Below are 16,227 nucleotides of genomic sequence, written 5' to 3'. Positions count from 1 at the left end.
TGGTTCCTGAAATTAAGATGTCCCTGTCTTAATGCTTCTCACTGTGGGGCAGAATACAGCACTCTGCAGTTCATTAGTGAGCAGTCACTTAACTGATAGTTGCTAAGTAATGCAATAAAATAAGAATTTTCCCCCTGCTTTAGCCCAGCTAAGCCAACTCAAATTGCAGTTCTACTTTTACTGCTGGGAGACAGAATTGTCCTTATTCAAATTAAGTGCATTAATATTTTTTTAATAAACTTTATATATATTCTCAGAAACTGAGCCTGTCAAAAGCCAGTGAGACTCAGACTGGACCAGAGGAACTGAATTTTCTGGTCCACAGCAGCCATGCAATAAATAGCATGACTGCTATGACATGGTCAGGGAAGGCTCTCCATGGAAGGTACTTTCTCCTGTCCTGCTCCTGCTGCCTCTGTTCCATAGCACGAAGCCAAAATCCACAGTGGTGCTGCCAGTGGCTTCTGCTACAGAAAGACTGCAAGGTTTCTTAGCAACCAGACAGGTGGAACTGTGCAAGAAGTAAGCAAGGGATTGCAACACTGACAGGAGAATTGCACTTTAGGAAAGTTTATTGTGTTAGGAATCACTGATTATTGTTAGGGGTTTTTTTTTTGCTGACTTGAAGATAACTGGCAGGCATGAGAATTTCACCCAATTTCCAGCCCATGTGCAGCAAATTAAAGGCAAGACTGCATAAAGAAGCCTAAATGTCACATCAGAACCAGATAACTCTGACATGGGAAGTGAAGGATATGAACATAAACATCTGTTCTGCAAAGTGCATAACTGGCACAGGAGGAGTGTGAAGGTGTGTTATCTGCCCACACACTGCTGTGTGCCCGTTTCCTTAAGAGTCTGTATCCACTGGCAATTTGTGGAAGAGGCAATTTGCTTTCCTTCCACATTACATCAGTACTGTTAAACCTGCCTCGAGCCTGGAAAGTTCAAGGGCAGCTGAATGCCCTGAGTCCCCTTGATATGTGAGTTGTGAGTTGAGCTGGCAGACTTACCCCATCACCTCTGGAGACATGCCCATACATGGGGTATGAGTGGGGCAGGAGAGATGGGAATAAGGAACCAGAATGATGCTCAAGGCTGAGCAATGGCCTTTTGCTGTCTCTGGTACTGATGGGTTATCTGCTTACCATGTGCAGTCATGCTCTTAGAGCACTCTGTGCCTGCTGTCATCTTTGGACTTTAGTTGGTCCTTTAGTTTTTCTCCAAAAATCCCTCTTTTTTGTACATGTTGGATCTCCAGAACTGAAGATTTAATTTTGTCCCAAGTCCTTTGAAGCCTAAGAGAGATATATTCCCAAACACTGTCCTCTATAGCCTGTACTGTCCTTCTTACAAGCTCTGGTCCAGGTGATTGTGAAGACTTTTGTTCTTCCAAACACCAGTTCCCATACCTGTCCCTCATCACCAAGTGCCACATATCATATGTAGAAATGCAGAAACCAAATGCAAACACAGAGGGTTCAGCAGTACCCACCTGCCTCCTCCACTGAAGTGGGGAAGCAGCTCGTGTCACCCCACAAGGACGCAGGAGTAAGGGCAGTGATGGGTCAGTAACTGCCAGAATGCAACTGCAAATTGCACTGGCCATTGTCAGCATTTATTGACCTGCTGAAATGTTTGGAACTATAATAAAACCTCAGCTTTTACTGCTGATCTGCCTCAGCACAATATGGGCTAAAGCTCCAACTCAGTGGAACAGTTGAGTGCCAAGAGGTCCTTCCAGGAATCTCCGTATGCTGCCGGAACAGCGCAGCCACTGCTGTGATCAGGTGGTTCTGTCATACCAAAATACATCCTGGTGCTTCTACCTGGAGTGTTCCTGTCCTTGGGCAGCCCTTGCTTAGTGCAGGCAGACAGGGCTCTTCACTTACTGCCAAAGTCCAAGGCTCTGTCCACCACATGAATACTTTTTTTTACCCTGGATTGCTCTGCAGTCCCCTGAAGAAGTCAGCATTTCTAAAAGGTGATCTCACATCTCAGCCACCCCTGCATCTGCATCCCAAAAGTCATTGTGACAAGGTGATCCAGGGATGCTCTGCACTGTGTCTGCTCCTGTTGTTAAGACCTGCATCAGGAGGTGGATACTTTTGTGACAATCTTGGTACAGTTTTTTCCCAGTATTTACATAAGTAAAGTCTTGCACCTCGTCCATTGTATCATATACTGTTGCAATCTCAGAAAGGGGACTTTAGCTTCAACAGTTTATATTTAAATTCCCAAGTTTTTCCTAATACCCCATTCATCCTCCTGCTGCCAGTGTTCACCATTATTTTGTTGGTTCCTGTATGAGAATAGCCAAGCTGACAGCTTAACCATCTTAACTATCATTGTTTCAAGGTTAGATGGAACTACCTCACCTTGTTCAGTGCCTCTGTTTCAAGATTAACTCTACCAAATCTAGAATTCCATACCTGGATGAACCTACCAAACTTCTCTGCCATTCCTAGAATTACATGGAGGCAGCATTGGCAGAACTTCTGTAGGTTTGGAACCATCAGCACCTCCAAAGCATCCTTGCACAACTGCAGTTTGTTCAGGCATGTGGTCCTCTTTGTGGGGTTTGGCATTCATGCTAAGCAAGCACCCTCTAACATCTCACAGTGATTTGAAACCACTAGAATTGTGTGAAATGTTTCAACCAGCTGTACAAGGGTATTTTTTCCTCTGCTTTTTCTCTACCAAAACATGGGTGATAGGCAGCTTCTCAGGGGAATATACATCTGTGAATTTTCAGGGATATGTAGCATTTTGTGGCTTGGACTGATACACAAATTCTGTGTAATGTTTCAGAGATTGATTCAGGGAACTGAGCCAAATTTTGGCCGACGTTGTGGTGACCAGGTGCTGCATAAACCACTTCAGCTGTGGAACTGGCACATTCACCCCACAATTATGCCTTTGTAGTTCTTCTTGTAGCTCCACCAACTGCTCTTGCAAATCAGAGGACATGCATAGATTATTAAACCACAGCTCAGTAGGCAAAGCCTGTGCTGGGTGTGAGGTTTGCAGGCATGGTATCAGCTGGCTGTAGGTTTGTGTATTGCAGTCAAGAGCAGCACGTGTGAGGCTCTCCAGCACACGAAGTTTTCTTCCTGCTAGATATTTCCTTCTGCTGTGCAGTTTAATCCTGAACTCCACAGTATTTTTGAGGCATTAGAAAACTCAGAAAACATACTAGCAACATCTTAATTTTTTTTCAGTCTAATTGGAGTAATTTTTTAAGTCTAAGCTTGATTATAAGAGTATTTGTTTCCCTCAGTCTGAAGAAGATGGGTTATTTTGCATCCAAATCCTCATGGTTTGCTGCAGGACTGCTGATGGGAGCAAAACCACTTTCTTGTCCTTAAGTTGATCAAGACAGGTAGACAGTTCACCCTCACACATTAGTGTTGCTGAAGGGGAAAACATTTGTCTTTGGTGTAAATTCTGCTATTTTGAATGATTTCCTGGTAAAATACACTTGGAATCAATTTCCAATTTTCCTACCAAAGCAATGCAGCTTTTTTCTCCAATATTACTGTGGAGTTTGTGCGAACACTTTTCAGTACAGGGATAAAGCTTGTTCTTTTGATTTGGTTTTGATTTTGGTATGTCTGCACAGTTGAATAAGTGACACCTAAGGGATCTTAATGTGGTTCTGAGTAATAGTTCTCCCACATTTGACACTCAATAATACACATAATGTTTGTTATTATGATAATTTTTTCACTTACTACTGGTTGCATCAATTAGAGAAATTCAGGGTCAGGAGGAAAGGTTTGAAGGTGATTCTCTTTGTACCATATTTGTACAGATTGGAGCCCATCCCAGGTTTTTACTTGAGTGCTTACAGCTTCCTGTTTGTAAGAATTATGTATTTACCAGACAGATTGCACACCTTGATTGTTTGTGGAGCCCTAAGCAGCCTTTTGGTCTTACTTCTCTGAAAAACTTAATAGAATTTGCTAAGAATGAAAGAGTGAGGTAATATTTATAGTAAAAATCGGTACTGCTCCCTGGCTGGTTTGAGCTTTCACTTGAGCTCAGGGCATTCCCCTTTCAGGCATGGGTAATGCTGCCAAGATCTCTTCACATGTTTATACAGCACATGCTCAAGGTTCAGTGGTACTTTATTCTGATTCCATGAAAGGGTAATGGTTCATTTTCCCTCCCGTGCGTGGCCACCGTGTCAGCCCCATCCCAGAACACATCACTCCACAGTGAGCCACTGCTCATCAATCACCCAGAGGGGCATAAATGGGGACAAGCAGTCAAAGATACAATTTCTCCTCTGTGATAAATGAAATTGCTTGAACTGTAGTTCATACATATTCCATTACATCCTCAGGCTCATACTCCAGCGGAGACCTAAACAATTTGGGTTATTAACTGCTGTTGTGGCTGGACTTGTTCACCTCTTTTGCCTTTATCGTACCAAGTAAAGACATCCAGGTCACACAAACCTCGTTCTACATGGCACAGCTTTTGAACACACTCTCACCTGGGTTTGGGGGAAGTGGGGGTACTCACTCACCAAGGAGGGAATGTGTGTGTGTGTGTGTGTGTGTGTGTGTGTGTGTGTGTGTGTGTGTGCAGCCCATCTGCATGAATTGCAAAGGTGCCTGATGTCCAGTGTTACAGAGATGCTCGTATTCCTGAAAATAAAGTTCCATTTCATGTCTTACCTCAGACACTTGGATTTGAAAACATTGACTTTACTTTACCAAGCTGGCATTTCAAGTTTTCAAGTCACAAATGAAATTCTTTTATGCATCATAAATCTTGGGGGCTTTTATGGTCCTTTCTCAGAACTTCTATGATTTGGAGGCTTTATGCTGTCACCATTCTGATTTGAAATATCTCCAGATCTCAAATTGAGATGTGAGGCGACTGTAAAATTGATGGTAAATGTGCCTGTGTGAGATGAGTGAACAACATAGAACCCATGGGAAATAAAGTCATCAAATTGGGAATATCTTTCCCTTGGGGAGATTCTTAGGTACCAGAGGAATTAGCTCTGACATAATTTTTCCCTCAGAGACCCTGATAAATGTATTTTTGCAAAATTTATGCTCAGTGGTTATCCAGTATACAAGAGATGTAGTATATTTGAGTTTCAAAAGTTCATAAAACTTTCACAGAAGAAATTTAAAACTACAAGGGATGTTAAATTCAGGCCAAATTTACTCCCTTGAAAATTATTGCAGACCTCTTGCTTGCTTTAGCAGGAGGCAGGTTGCTTCCACATTAAGTAATAAAGTACTCTTTTGTCAAGGTCTCTTAAAATGCTAATTACTCAATCCAAAGTGTTTGTCAGCAACACTAAATTTTTTAAAATATTATTACACTGCTTATTCACACCATTAATAACTGAGCTATTTTGCTCTTTTTGGTACAGTCCTAAGAGCAAAGTCCACTGGAATTTTGAGTGAATTAGTAGATTAGGAGCACATTCTGCCTGCAGTCCTCATAGACTGGAAGAACAGCACAAAACCAGGGTTAAACACTATGTTAAACTTCTGGAGCTGTGGAGCACTGTAAGGTTTTACATGTTCCAGCCAGTGCTGTGATAAAATGCATATTCACTACCCCATGGCTGGTCTGTGGACACAGGTGTTTAGTGTCTTAATGAATCTTGTGTCTTGCAGCGTTTATTCAGGACACCAGTCTATTCTGATTCCTCCCTCAGAGCTGGAGACCAACCCTGCCCTGTGGCTTCTTGCTGTGAGTCAGTACAAAGTGAGGGACACTTTTTGTTCCTATTCAGTCATGGAGCTCTGTACTAAGGGACTCGGTTCGCAAACAGAGTCGCTGAAGGTGAGTGCTTCTGCCTTCCTGCCCGCCCTGCGCCTGCACCGTGGGCTCTGGGAGCCTTCAACACTCTGCTGAGTGTCTGCTGGGAGGAGAAACTCATCAAAGGGCACAGGCAGCTTCCACAGAACCCACGTTACTCCTTGCCAAAGGCTGTGTATCTATACTAGTCATTCTTCAGATCACAGGGCTGTTCAACATCAAGGAAAGGCTTTTATTTACCTAAGCTTTCTGATGTGTGTTGCAGCCTGTGTTGATAGGCAAGTGTTGTAAAACAGAGGTATAAATTGTATTACAATTTTTTTATTACTATAAAGAGTATTACATTGTATAGTGTGTTTTATGAATACCCTGATTATATGAAGTACTAATTTGGTTTTGACCTCTATAGTTAAATAATCACATGCTTAAAAGTACTGTGTTGTTTCAACTAGATGATCCTTGTTGTATGGAGAGGAGGGTGTATCTTCCTTTCCTCCCCCCAGAATTAAAAGCAAGGGAGCCAGTTAAATATATGAAATCATCTGGAATTTCCCATGTGCTACTGAAATAAATTTATCTTGAGATGCTGATATCTATGATGACTCCAACCTTTACCATCCTCTGTTAATAATTTCCTAATCAGTTTTCCAAGTCTAGACATTGCTTCCTGTTTTCTGTTATTCACTGTCGTCTGAATTAATTTGGGGAAATAGCATTCCCTCCCTTTAGAATTAGCATGCCCATCATTTCCTATGTGCTAATGTTGGGATGACAAGCAAGTATGTGCTTCTTCAGCTATTAGAGTGTCATCTGGCCATCCGGCCTCCAGGAAAAATGGAAACTGTACTGATACCTTGGCCTCTGTTCTGCTGTTCCTCTTGAATCATATTACCTGCATAATACACTTAAGAACTTCTGTTTTGCATTAAACCTACCCATTTGTGGCCTTTGTTACATTTTGACTTTTTTTTAGGCAAGGGGACTGGACCTTTCACGTGTACGGACTTGTGTAGTAGTGGCTGAAGAACGACCTCGGATAGCTCTCACTCAGTCATTTTCTAAGTTATTTAAAGACCTGGGTCTCCATCCACGGGCTGTCAGCACATCACTTGGCTGTAGAGTTAACCTGGCAATATGTTTGCAGGTAAGATTTTTCACTCCTTAAGCTCAAAGTTGTTTTAAGGAAATGGTTTTCAGTAAGAAGCCTTCATTGTATTTCCTTTGGCTGTTTGGTCGTAGACATGCTAAGAAAATGCATGTAGTACTTAATGTTCTTGCATACACAGGTAGTAAATTTCTGTCACTTTGTCAACAATTCATCCCTCTCATGTTGCAATCATAGCATTTATTCTGCCCATGAATACAGTAATTCAGAAAAGCACCTGACAGTGACAGAACGTGTACTCTGTGCTGCAGAGCCAGTAGGTAATCGTGTCATGTAAATGAGTTTCCAAGTGTTTGCTTCAGTGTGTTACAAAATGGATTCCTTCTGTTCGTAAAATACTTCCAACCATTACTTGTTTAACTAGATAGATATTATCTGCACACAAGGAAAATTATTTTGCTCTATCTCTCCTGTTTTGATCCTCTGATCAGAAGAAAAGTCCCAAGGATAATACAGGATGTAACATGCAATCTCCAGGAGTCTTTACTGAGTCATGATTTTAATGAGTGATGGAGCGCTGTAGCTATCTGGTCTGAATTTCTGAATAGCATCTAGTTTTTCAACCAGTGATTACTGCACCAAGAAAATAGTTTTAGGTTGATCTAGAATATACTATTTTATCTTTGAGGACTTCATGTGATGAAAGTTAACTTGCCTTTTTTTAGGATGTTCCATTTTTAATTAATTTCACCTTATTTCCAGTTTAAATTCATCTGACATTAAATCCAGACATTTTTTTATTCTAGAATAAGAGTCTAATTTCTGTCATGCATCTAATACACATCTTAATATTGATAAATAGATAAAGAATCTTAATACACGCTCTCCTGATATCTGTCTCATTTTTGTGACTCTTGATCTCTTTCTGTCCTTCAAATCTGGTTTCAGAGTTGCACATATTATTCCTGTAATAATACCATAGGTGTCCTACTCAGGTGTAATATCTTTTCTAATTTAATAACCTTTTAAATACTAAAAGAATCATCTTCTGCGTTGGCAGCTGCTCTGGCTGGGAAGTTCCATATCCATTTGGTCATGTGCCATGTCTCTAACCTCCTCAAAGTCACTGTGTCCTCAGTAGGACTTCCCTGTACTCTGTGTGTCCATCCTGCATTTCAAACCTGGCAGCTGCCCCTGGTTTATGTGAAGGTTTTCTCAGTAAGGTCACATGGGTACCTGCTTCAGTGTGGAAGTCAGAACAAATCTTCTCAGTGACACTGCAAATAAGAATCTGCTATTCCTTTTCTGATTGTAAACGTAAATATTTTTAATCCAAAAAAACTGACAATTTTTTTTTTAAATCCAAAAAACTGACAAAGGTTTGAGGTTATGGGTTCAGCACAGAGCAATATGTCTGAGCCTGCCTTAGCCGCTTGCCCTTTTCAGTGTTACAGGATATGAATCCAAGAGGTGTGCCACAGCTCCAGTACTGCTTGCTTTCCCTCTGACTGCAGCAGAGGATCCCTACAGCCTAGGCTGTCTCTAATTATTACTGTCAAACATATGACAAGGGAAAGCTGAGCAGGGTTAAAAGTCATTCTGTTGCCCAGAAGTGGAGTTGTTTGGTTTGCCATTCTGTAATGGCTACAATAAATATTCTCCAGGAATAAAATAGTTTTAGAAAGGAGGGGAATCAGGGAAGAGATGACATACCTTCATTGGAAACAGATCAGGATGGGGCCTGTCAGCTCCCCCAGCAGCTGTGGTGGAGCTGCTTCTGAAAGACAGCTCAACTTCTCTGGCTTCTGGTCCTTGGAGAGACCAGACATGAAGAATGCTTTAGATTACAAGGGCAAATTTTTAGCTGCAGAAGTTTGCTTGCCACAAATGAAAATCTCCATTTTAGATGTGCACCAGTCTCTGGATGGTTCATGGTGGTTACTTCACGTATTAGTCCTTAATTCAGGACAAATAATAAAATCATGGGATAACACAAAGGAGCAGTAAGCCAGGTGCAATATCAAAGTGTGGCCTGTTGGAAGTAACATTGTGCTTGTTCTGCCTGGGATTTAATGTTTTTCATAGCAGATGTTTTCTGTTTGTGACTGAACAATGTTGGGAGCACACCAGTGACTGGGTTCGTGCTGACCAGTCCTGCACAGCATCAGGGCTGTCCCCATTTCTCTCTGTGTCCCCTGCACCATCACCCCTGTGCCCTGCAGCAAGCAGGCTGGAGGAGAAAGAAGCTGGGAAGGGACAGAGCCAAGAAGGCTGTCCCCAGCTGACCTGGAATATCCCATAATGTCATGCCCAGCATTAAAGAAAAGGGTGGTTGGTCTTCCAAAGCAGCCATTGCTCAGAGACTGGCTGGGCATCATTCTGCTCAAGGGGGGTGATGAGTGATGGCTTTTGCATCACTTGGGTTTTTCTCTTTCCTTCTCTCATTAAACTGTCTTCATCTTGGCCTGTGGATTTTCTCACTTTTGCTCTTCCTATGCTTTCCCTGTCCCACAGGGAGCTGGGTGAGTCCTGAGCTGCTGACTGGGTCAACCCACTGCAAACATGCAGGAAGGCTGGCTACACTCAGAGAAACTGCAAGTCCTAATCAGCGTGGAGTTAGGCTGGATTATGGCTTGACTGTGTATATCTGCCTTTTGACTGTGTTAACTCCATAGCTGAAGATTGCTTCTTAGATGGTTCTTTACAGAAATTCTTGAAAGAGTTCTTGAATCAAACTGTGAAAGTGGCTAAATCTCTGAAGGAATACTGTCAATGATAGCGCCTATGGATTTAGGAGCAGCACAGAATGAGAGCCTTGAGTGAGATAGTTACACAGCCTGGCTGATTGTATAGCTTAATGTCAGGCTTTGTTGAGTTCTACTCAGATGTGGCATCTCAGTCCACAGGACAAACTAAAAGCCAAACACTATCTAAAGACTGGTGTGGCTGGAATGGAGAAAAGCCACTTCAGGATAGGCTATATGGAGCAACATTCTCTTCCCAAGCAGAATTGTTTTTGAAGCATTTGAGCTGAGGCTTATTTGGCAAGTTTTAAAGGTGCTCAAAAAATTACTAAAGGTTTTACTTGCAAGCATCACCACAGAACATGTCATTTTGATGGAGACTGCAAAGATAGAGACTTGTTTTGAAGCATCTGGCAGTACACATTGCCAGGGACTGGATACTGAATTAGATTGAATGCTCTTTCCAAATTGTCTGGAACTTTATGGCTACTGGTATTCCAGAATAGCTTGTGAGCTATTCTGTTTTCTCAGCTGAGAAACAAATTAAATTTTAATCCCTCATCTACAGTATTCCTGCAATTAGTATTGTCTCCAATATGTTCCAGAAATGGGTTATGATTTCTGGATTCTTCACACTGCATAAAACTACTTGTCAAGTAATCTGAGTCAATAGCATCTGCCTTTGCTTTTTTTCTTCCAAGTTATGTCATCTGTGAGATCAGCACGTGGTTCCTGGAACACCAACTTCCACAGGGATAATGGTGATCCAGCAGTCTGCAGTGCTTCTAAAATATGTATCCACTACTCACCTTACTAAGCATATCTCAGGATTCAGCTACTGACCCTTATCCAGGTTTCTTCTCTGTGGGCTGCCTCTAATACAACTTGGATATTATCTTTGATACCTTCTTGATTTCAAATTTGTGGACAAATCCAAGACTCAAATGTTTAAAGGGAAAGGTATCCTGATTCTTCCAGAAAGCTTTTACAGTTCACCTCTCCAAAAAGAAGAGGAAGAAGTTGTATATGTCCATGTGGATGTATCTGTGTGTGTGAGTCTGTGTGTGTGTCTCTGTGTGTGTATAGCAGAATTTAACATTTTATTAAAGATTACCTTGAAAAGGAAATCATTGTGATAATCTCTTTGGTACAAAAGAATCTTAGTCTACCATATTATCTTAATTTCTGGGTTGTGATCACTGACAGACTAATACATTGTCATTTTTATTAATTTTCTTTCAAACTGAGAGCAAATTTAGTGTTTCCTTTGATGTAGTCATTGCAGACTAGATTTCTAGAGATGTGCTTTTGAAAATAAATAATTCCTTCCATCTTTAGGCACTTAAATGCTATTAATATCTGACCTTTTATGGCTGTATAGTCACAGATAATGGTCCAGGGATTAGTGAGATGAAAAGATCGAATCTAGAATATTTTAATTCTCATTAACTAGCATCTTAGCATTCTCAAGAGAGAGAGAAAAATAGATATGAAAAGTAGCCGGTTTCTTACAACAGCACAGATGGTTCTCTAGGATTTTAGCTGGTTTCCATTTAAACACTTGGAATAAATATTTTCATTTTATTCAACCTGCTACTCAATTTCAGTTGAGGGAAAACTTCTAGAAGTTGTTAATTTTCCTTAGTTAACCCTGAAAATGTACTAACAAATCTGTCCAAGCTAAGGAGAGCAGGATTCCTCTTGCTTCTTTTCTATCTCCTCTAAGTGAGACTGCAAGGTTAGGTGAGTTATCCCATATCCATCAATAGTCAGTGGAATCACAGAATTACTTAGAGAGACATCTCAGGCACCCATCTGGGGATGGGATCCATCACCATCAGGAGATTCTTCCTACCTTATACAGCAAACTTTCTTCTTTATTGGCTGAAATTACATTAAATGGACCCTTTCCTCACTGTCTAGCAAAGGAATCTTTGTTACTCAGTTTAGGGCATAAAGTTAATATTTCTTTTTACTTAGCGACAGATCACACTCTCTGAGGATCTTCCATATTAAAAGTAATAAAGGGTAGGTCTGCAAGGAGTGCCACAGGAGACCGTGCACTGTGTCAGAGGTATGATTCACACTTAGCAATGCACTACAGCTCTGGGTGAGCTCCCTCAGATTCTGTTTTCCCACCTTTGCTATGAGTCATGCCATGAAGTTCTTTTCACAGCTCCAGCCGCTGTGCTTGCGTAGGTGACATTGCCAAGCACACACCAAAAATTCATTTTCTGAGCATCGCTGGAACAGAAGCAGACCTGGAGTAAACACTGAGGCCACATCCTTAGGCTGTTAAAAACCAAAAAAATCAGTTATTTTTAAATTCTTTGGATTTCTGATAGCCTAGTTCCTGGTTTTTAACTCTGGAGAGTGAAGTAGGGGAGAGCATGCAGCTTGGCCTTTAACGTGAGTGGAAATTAGGTGTGCTCTGAGTCCTGGCATGTGGTCAGCCCTACAGCTGACTTGTTGGGGTGGAACTTCAAGCAGTACCACTGGTACTACAAGAAGTACCACTTCAAGCAGTTTTCACCTGCAGTGTTTTCCCAGAGAATAAAAGCCTGGCATATTGCTGAGATTTGCTCAGACCAGGGATGGTTCACCAGTGCCAGCCTGTGCACAGGCAGAGATTTATTTTGTCCAAGAGATGTAATTATGATATTCTCATTTTCAGACAGAAAATTCTGTATGTCCCATTTGGTTTTCTTGAACACTACCAGGCATATCTTAAGTAAATATCAGATACTCCAGCAGTTGTGTTGTTTTTTCCCTGTTACCAGCATAACAGATGCTCTCTATCTCAGTCTCTCAAAATAAATGTGCACAGACAAATTGAGTCAGTCATTCTGGTCTTGGCTTAGACTCTGCTTCCTTTGAAATACTTTTCAGAGTATTTCAGCTGCAACTGGCCACAGAAGGACGTTGCTGATAATTCAGCTGCTGTTTCTCAAGCTGTTCCGTAGTTAAAAGGCATATGAGACTCTGGTACTCTCCAAGTCCTTTCTGCACCTGCAGTATAGTCACAGGCAATGAATTATATAACTGCTGGATTTCAGTAATTCTCCTGTTTTCTTGCAGTTACACTGCAGTGTTCAGCCTGGATTGTTAGTAATACCATTTTGGGGCATTAATTCAATAAGCAGTTCATCCTATTTTTGTTAAATGCTTAATTTTCCTTTGCATCCAAAATAGACCTGTCTTAAGGTGCTGCTGTGGCAGCTTCCTGCAGTCTTTAACTCTGCTGGCAGTCAGAAGTCTGGTGAGAGGAATGTGGGATGCCAGAGCTTTCAGAGCTGTTGGTTTTCACAAGTCCTAGGGCAAATCCCACAGCAGCCATCTGGTGTTAGATGCTCCACGTGATAGTAGTGCTTTAGGACTAGTCACCACTGAGGATTTTTTGTCTCTTTGCTGAGTTATCAGTCATGGTGGAGAGCTGAGGGGTTTTTATCAACTCTAAATTTTACTGTTCTTTATATGTATTACACTGTTTACCATAACAAATAGGAATGAAGACTTCTTGGGCTCTGAAGTTGCTCCATTTATTTGTGATCTTCCAGTAGTTAGATTATACACCAAGCCTTGATTTCATTTCACTTTAGGATCAGGTTAATTTGTATGCAAGAAGGTGTAAGTATCTTTCCCTATTGTATACTAATTTTATTTCTTTTTTCCAAAAAGAGATCTTACTTTTGATTTCCAGAGGACATCGCTTGCAAACTTCTGTTAATAGTAAAATGGCAGGCCTGGAATTCTTAATGGAATAAAGTGCATTAAAATAGGAGGGCCATAATGTTTAACGATTTCAAAACCAAAAAAAACCCAATAACAAAAAAAAATCAGTATGCTAGACACGTGTTTTCCACTAACAACATTGTCTGTAGTGTCCTAAAACCATTTAAATCTGTTTGTCCAAGGTTAGCAGTCTACAGCTGTCTCTTCTGTTGCTCTACTAAAATGTTGACACCTCATTTTTTACTTTTTTTAACCTTTAATGGTATAATGGTTAATTTGTAAAATTCCTGTATTTGACATTGTTTTTCTTTTTATTTTACTCCCTGCTTTTTGCATTCTCCTCTTTTGTTTCTCCCACCCTTCATTCCCATTTTTTATTATTATTTTTGTCTTGTGTTACCTTCTTTCCTTCTCTCCCTCATCCCTGCTATTCCTGCTGCTATAGCCTCACAGGCTGGGGAAGCTGGCCGAGCAGGTAGGGGATTTTCATGTTCCCTCAATACCCACCTATCAGCTTCCAACAGTGGGACAGACTAGAAATTGAGTCTGGAGATTTGGGGATTTTCAGATCCTTCTATCAAATTATAAATAAGTCCAATATAGCTTTATCTGTATGCAGGTTTCATCAAATATTAGATGTCCATTGTAAATATTTCATTCATGCTGAAAATTAAAAATACCATAGTGCTTGTCTTTGATTTTCAAACTTGACTGTTTCCATTATTTTACAAATACAAATCAGCTTTGGTTTTATTTTTAAAGATAACAAATTTTTCCTTGGTTTTGTTTTTTTCTTTTTAACATTTTGTGTATTTGAAATAAGTTCTCCACTCAGCACTAGTCTGTTACACTGCTGAGTTTAGCAGTAGACTGAAAATCGTGTTGTTAATAGCTAGAGAGGATATTGTACCTTGTATTGTGTATAACAAGCTAAAGAGGCTAACATGCATGTGCAGCTCTATTATTCCTGTTCTCCTCTGGTGGTGGGTGATGATCAGTACCTGTTCAATAAGTATCAATTGGTAGTGGTAACACTTTTCCCCCATAGACACAAAAATTAGATATTTGTGGGTCTGGGTTGCAACTTTTAGTGCTCAAAAAATTGTGGAACAATCAGCCAGCATTGCGGAAATGTAAAATTTTGCCTTAGACATTCCTAATGTGAAGAATTATACTCTACAATGCATCCCAAATGGACAGAAATCACTAGGAGTTCATGTTGCCTGCTGGTTTAAGTAGTAGACATCTAAATAACTGCTAAACGAGTTTGTACATCTGGAGTTTACCAGGTCTAAGAGAATTCCTCTGCTGAAAAGGAAATTTCCAATGTGCCAGCATTCCAGAAGGAAGTTGTGCTTTTCTTCTAGCTTTGTGTTTAGCAGTAGCATGAGGTCTGCAGCAGAGAAGAGAGCCCTTGCCTGGAGCATTGAGAATTCACATGATGTTCAGTGGTGATGAGTTTGAAGTTTTGGATAAGGGCAGATCATAGCAGGCTGCAAATCTGCAGAAAAGCTGTGGGTGGAAAGACCTAAAGACTGCATCATCTCTGCATGAAAGGAAACTAAAATTAGTCTGCCTCTTCTCAAGTAACTAAATATTGTGACATAAAGCAAGGGTTTAAATTATGCAGTGGAAGACTGAAAAGGATCAAAAAAATTGCTTAACAGACCTTCAGTCCAGATTGGTTCATGTCATGCGTGCTACCTTTACTATCTTTAGCTTCAAGTATATTCTCTGTTGCATGTATGAAGACTCTCAGTAAACCATGCTTCACATTCCTGACCATGTGCTTCTGCCATTAAACTGTGTCTCCTCAGCAATTTCTGCCTTCCTTTATATGGCAAAACGTGTTTAACATTTTTTGTATGTATCCATGTGCTGATTACTTGGCCTTTTGTAGCAAATAAAACCTCTGTTGACATGTGTTGGTTAAGTAGTCTGACTGCTTGATGTTTTTCTGAACTTCAAGGTGACAAGTACCTGATGGTAGGTATTTTTCCAGTGCTTGTTCTGATTCTGTAAAGCTGAGCTTTGATTGATGAATACCTTAAATATAACTTGTCATTTGATTAGCATAATTAGCACTGAAATGAATGTTTGGTTATTTGGGGGGTAAAACTCTTTTTTCCTCCCAGCCCCCAGGTTCTGATTAGCTGATGTTGTTGTTTACAGGGAACATCTGGACCAGATCCCACCACAGTGTATGTTGATATGAGGGCACTGAGGCATGACAGGTTGGAACCACCTTTTTCTTTTTCTCTAATGCACACAATTAACAGAGTTTCTAGCAAGAAAGCTGCTTACAGCACACCCCACGGACCCTGGAAACCATTGCAATAATAAATTGTTTGTGTTGCCTCCTACCAGCCAGCAGACACAGACATTATATTGGTTAATTAATTTTACCTCTGGTAAAACTGAGGCATCTAACATCACTGCAGCAATGACTAACAAGGTTCCTTGCCTTTATTGCCACCAGGATTTCATGACACTTGTGTTCAGGTGGTGCAGCCTAGCCAGTCCCTATGGACTGGAGTCCTGTTGGGCCTTTTGGCTTCACAGAGTGTTTCTCCTGGCTTGGCAGCTGTTTCACTGTCAGGAGATCCTGGTGGCTTTGCTGCAGTTCTTAATGCTGCAGGACTGTGAGGAGATGGATTATTTGCTTCAGCCACTGTGAGCAACCACATTCTGTAATTGTGGGTATTTTTCAGTTCCATCTTGAGTGTTAGATATGTATACAAGGAGTGAGAAATAAAATGTATCACTTAGTGGTTGGAGACAAGCTTGAGATTTCAGGTGTCATTTTAAAAAATAGCTATGCACATATATTTCAGTTTTCCAATACTCTGGTCA

At 40.7% G+C, this 16,227-nt stretch overlaps 1 protein-coding gene across 7 annotated transcripts in view; it reads left to right on the top strand.

Moving 5' to 3' along the window:
• DIP2C (disco interacting protein 2 homolog C) overlaps positions 1-16,227 on the top strand; it is a 307,254-nt gene that overhangs the window by 263,234 nt on the left and 27,793 nt on the right. For 5 of the 7 annotated variants that reach the window (XM_064388720.1, XM_064388405.1, XM_064388492.1 and 2 more), the window contains 4 exons: positions 5,649-5,817; positions 6,767-6,937; positions 13,820-13,849; positions 15,547-15,608. In XM_064388720.1, coding sequence (XP_064244790.1) covers positions 5,649-5,817; positions 6,767-6,937; positions 13,820-13,849; positions 15,547-15,608 — 432 coding nt within the window. The remainder of the gene's footprint in view (positions 1-5,648; positions 5,818-6,766; positions 6,938-13,819; positions 13,850-15,546; positions 15,609-16,227) is intronic. The other 2 variants (XM_064388801.1, XM_064388574.1) reach the window with 1 other exon arrangement.

The sequence above is a fragment of the Passer domesticus genome, chromosome 1, assembly GCF_036417665.1.
Source record: "Passer domesticus isolate bPasDom1 chromosome 1, bPasDom1.hap1, whole genome shotgun sequence".
In the NCBI taxonomy this organism is placed as follows: Eukaryota; Metazoa; Chordata; class Aves; order Passeriformes; family Passeridae; genus Passer; species Passer domesticus.
The sequence above is the reverse complement of the archived record's forward strand: the minus strand, read 5'-3'. Positions and strand labels throughout refer to the sequence as shown.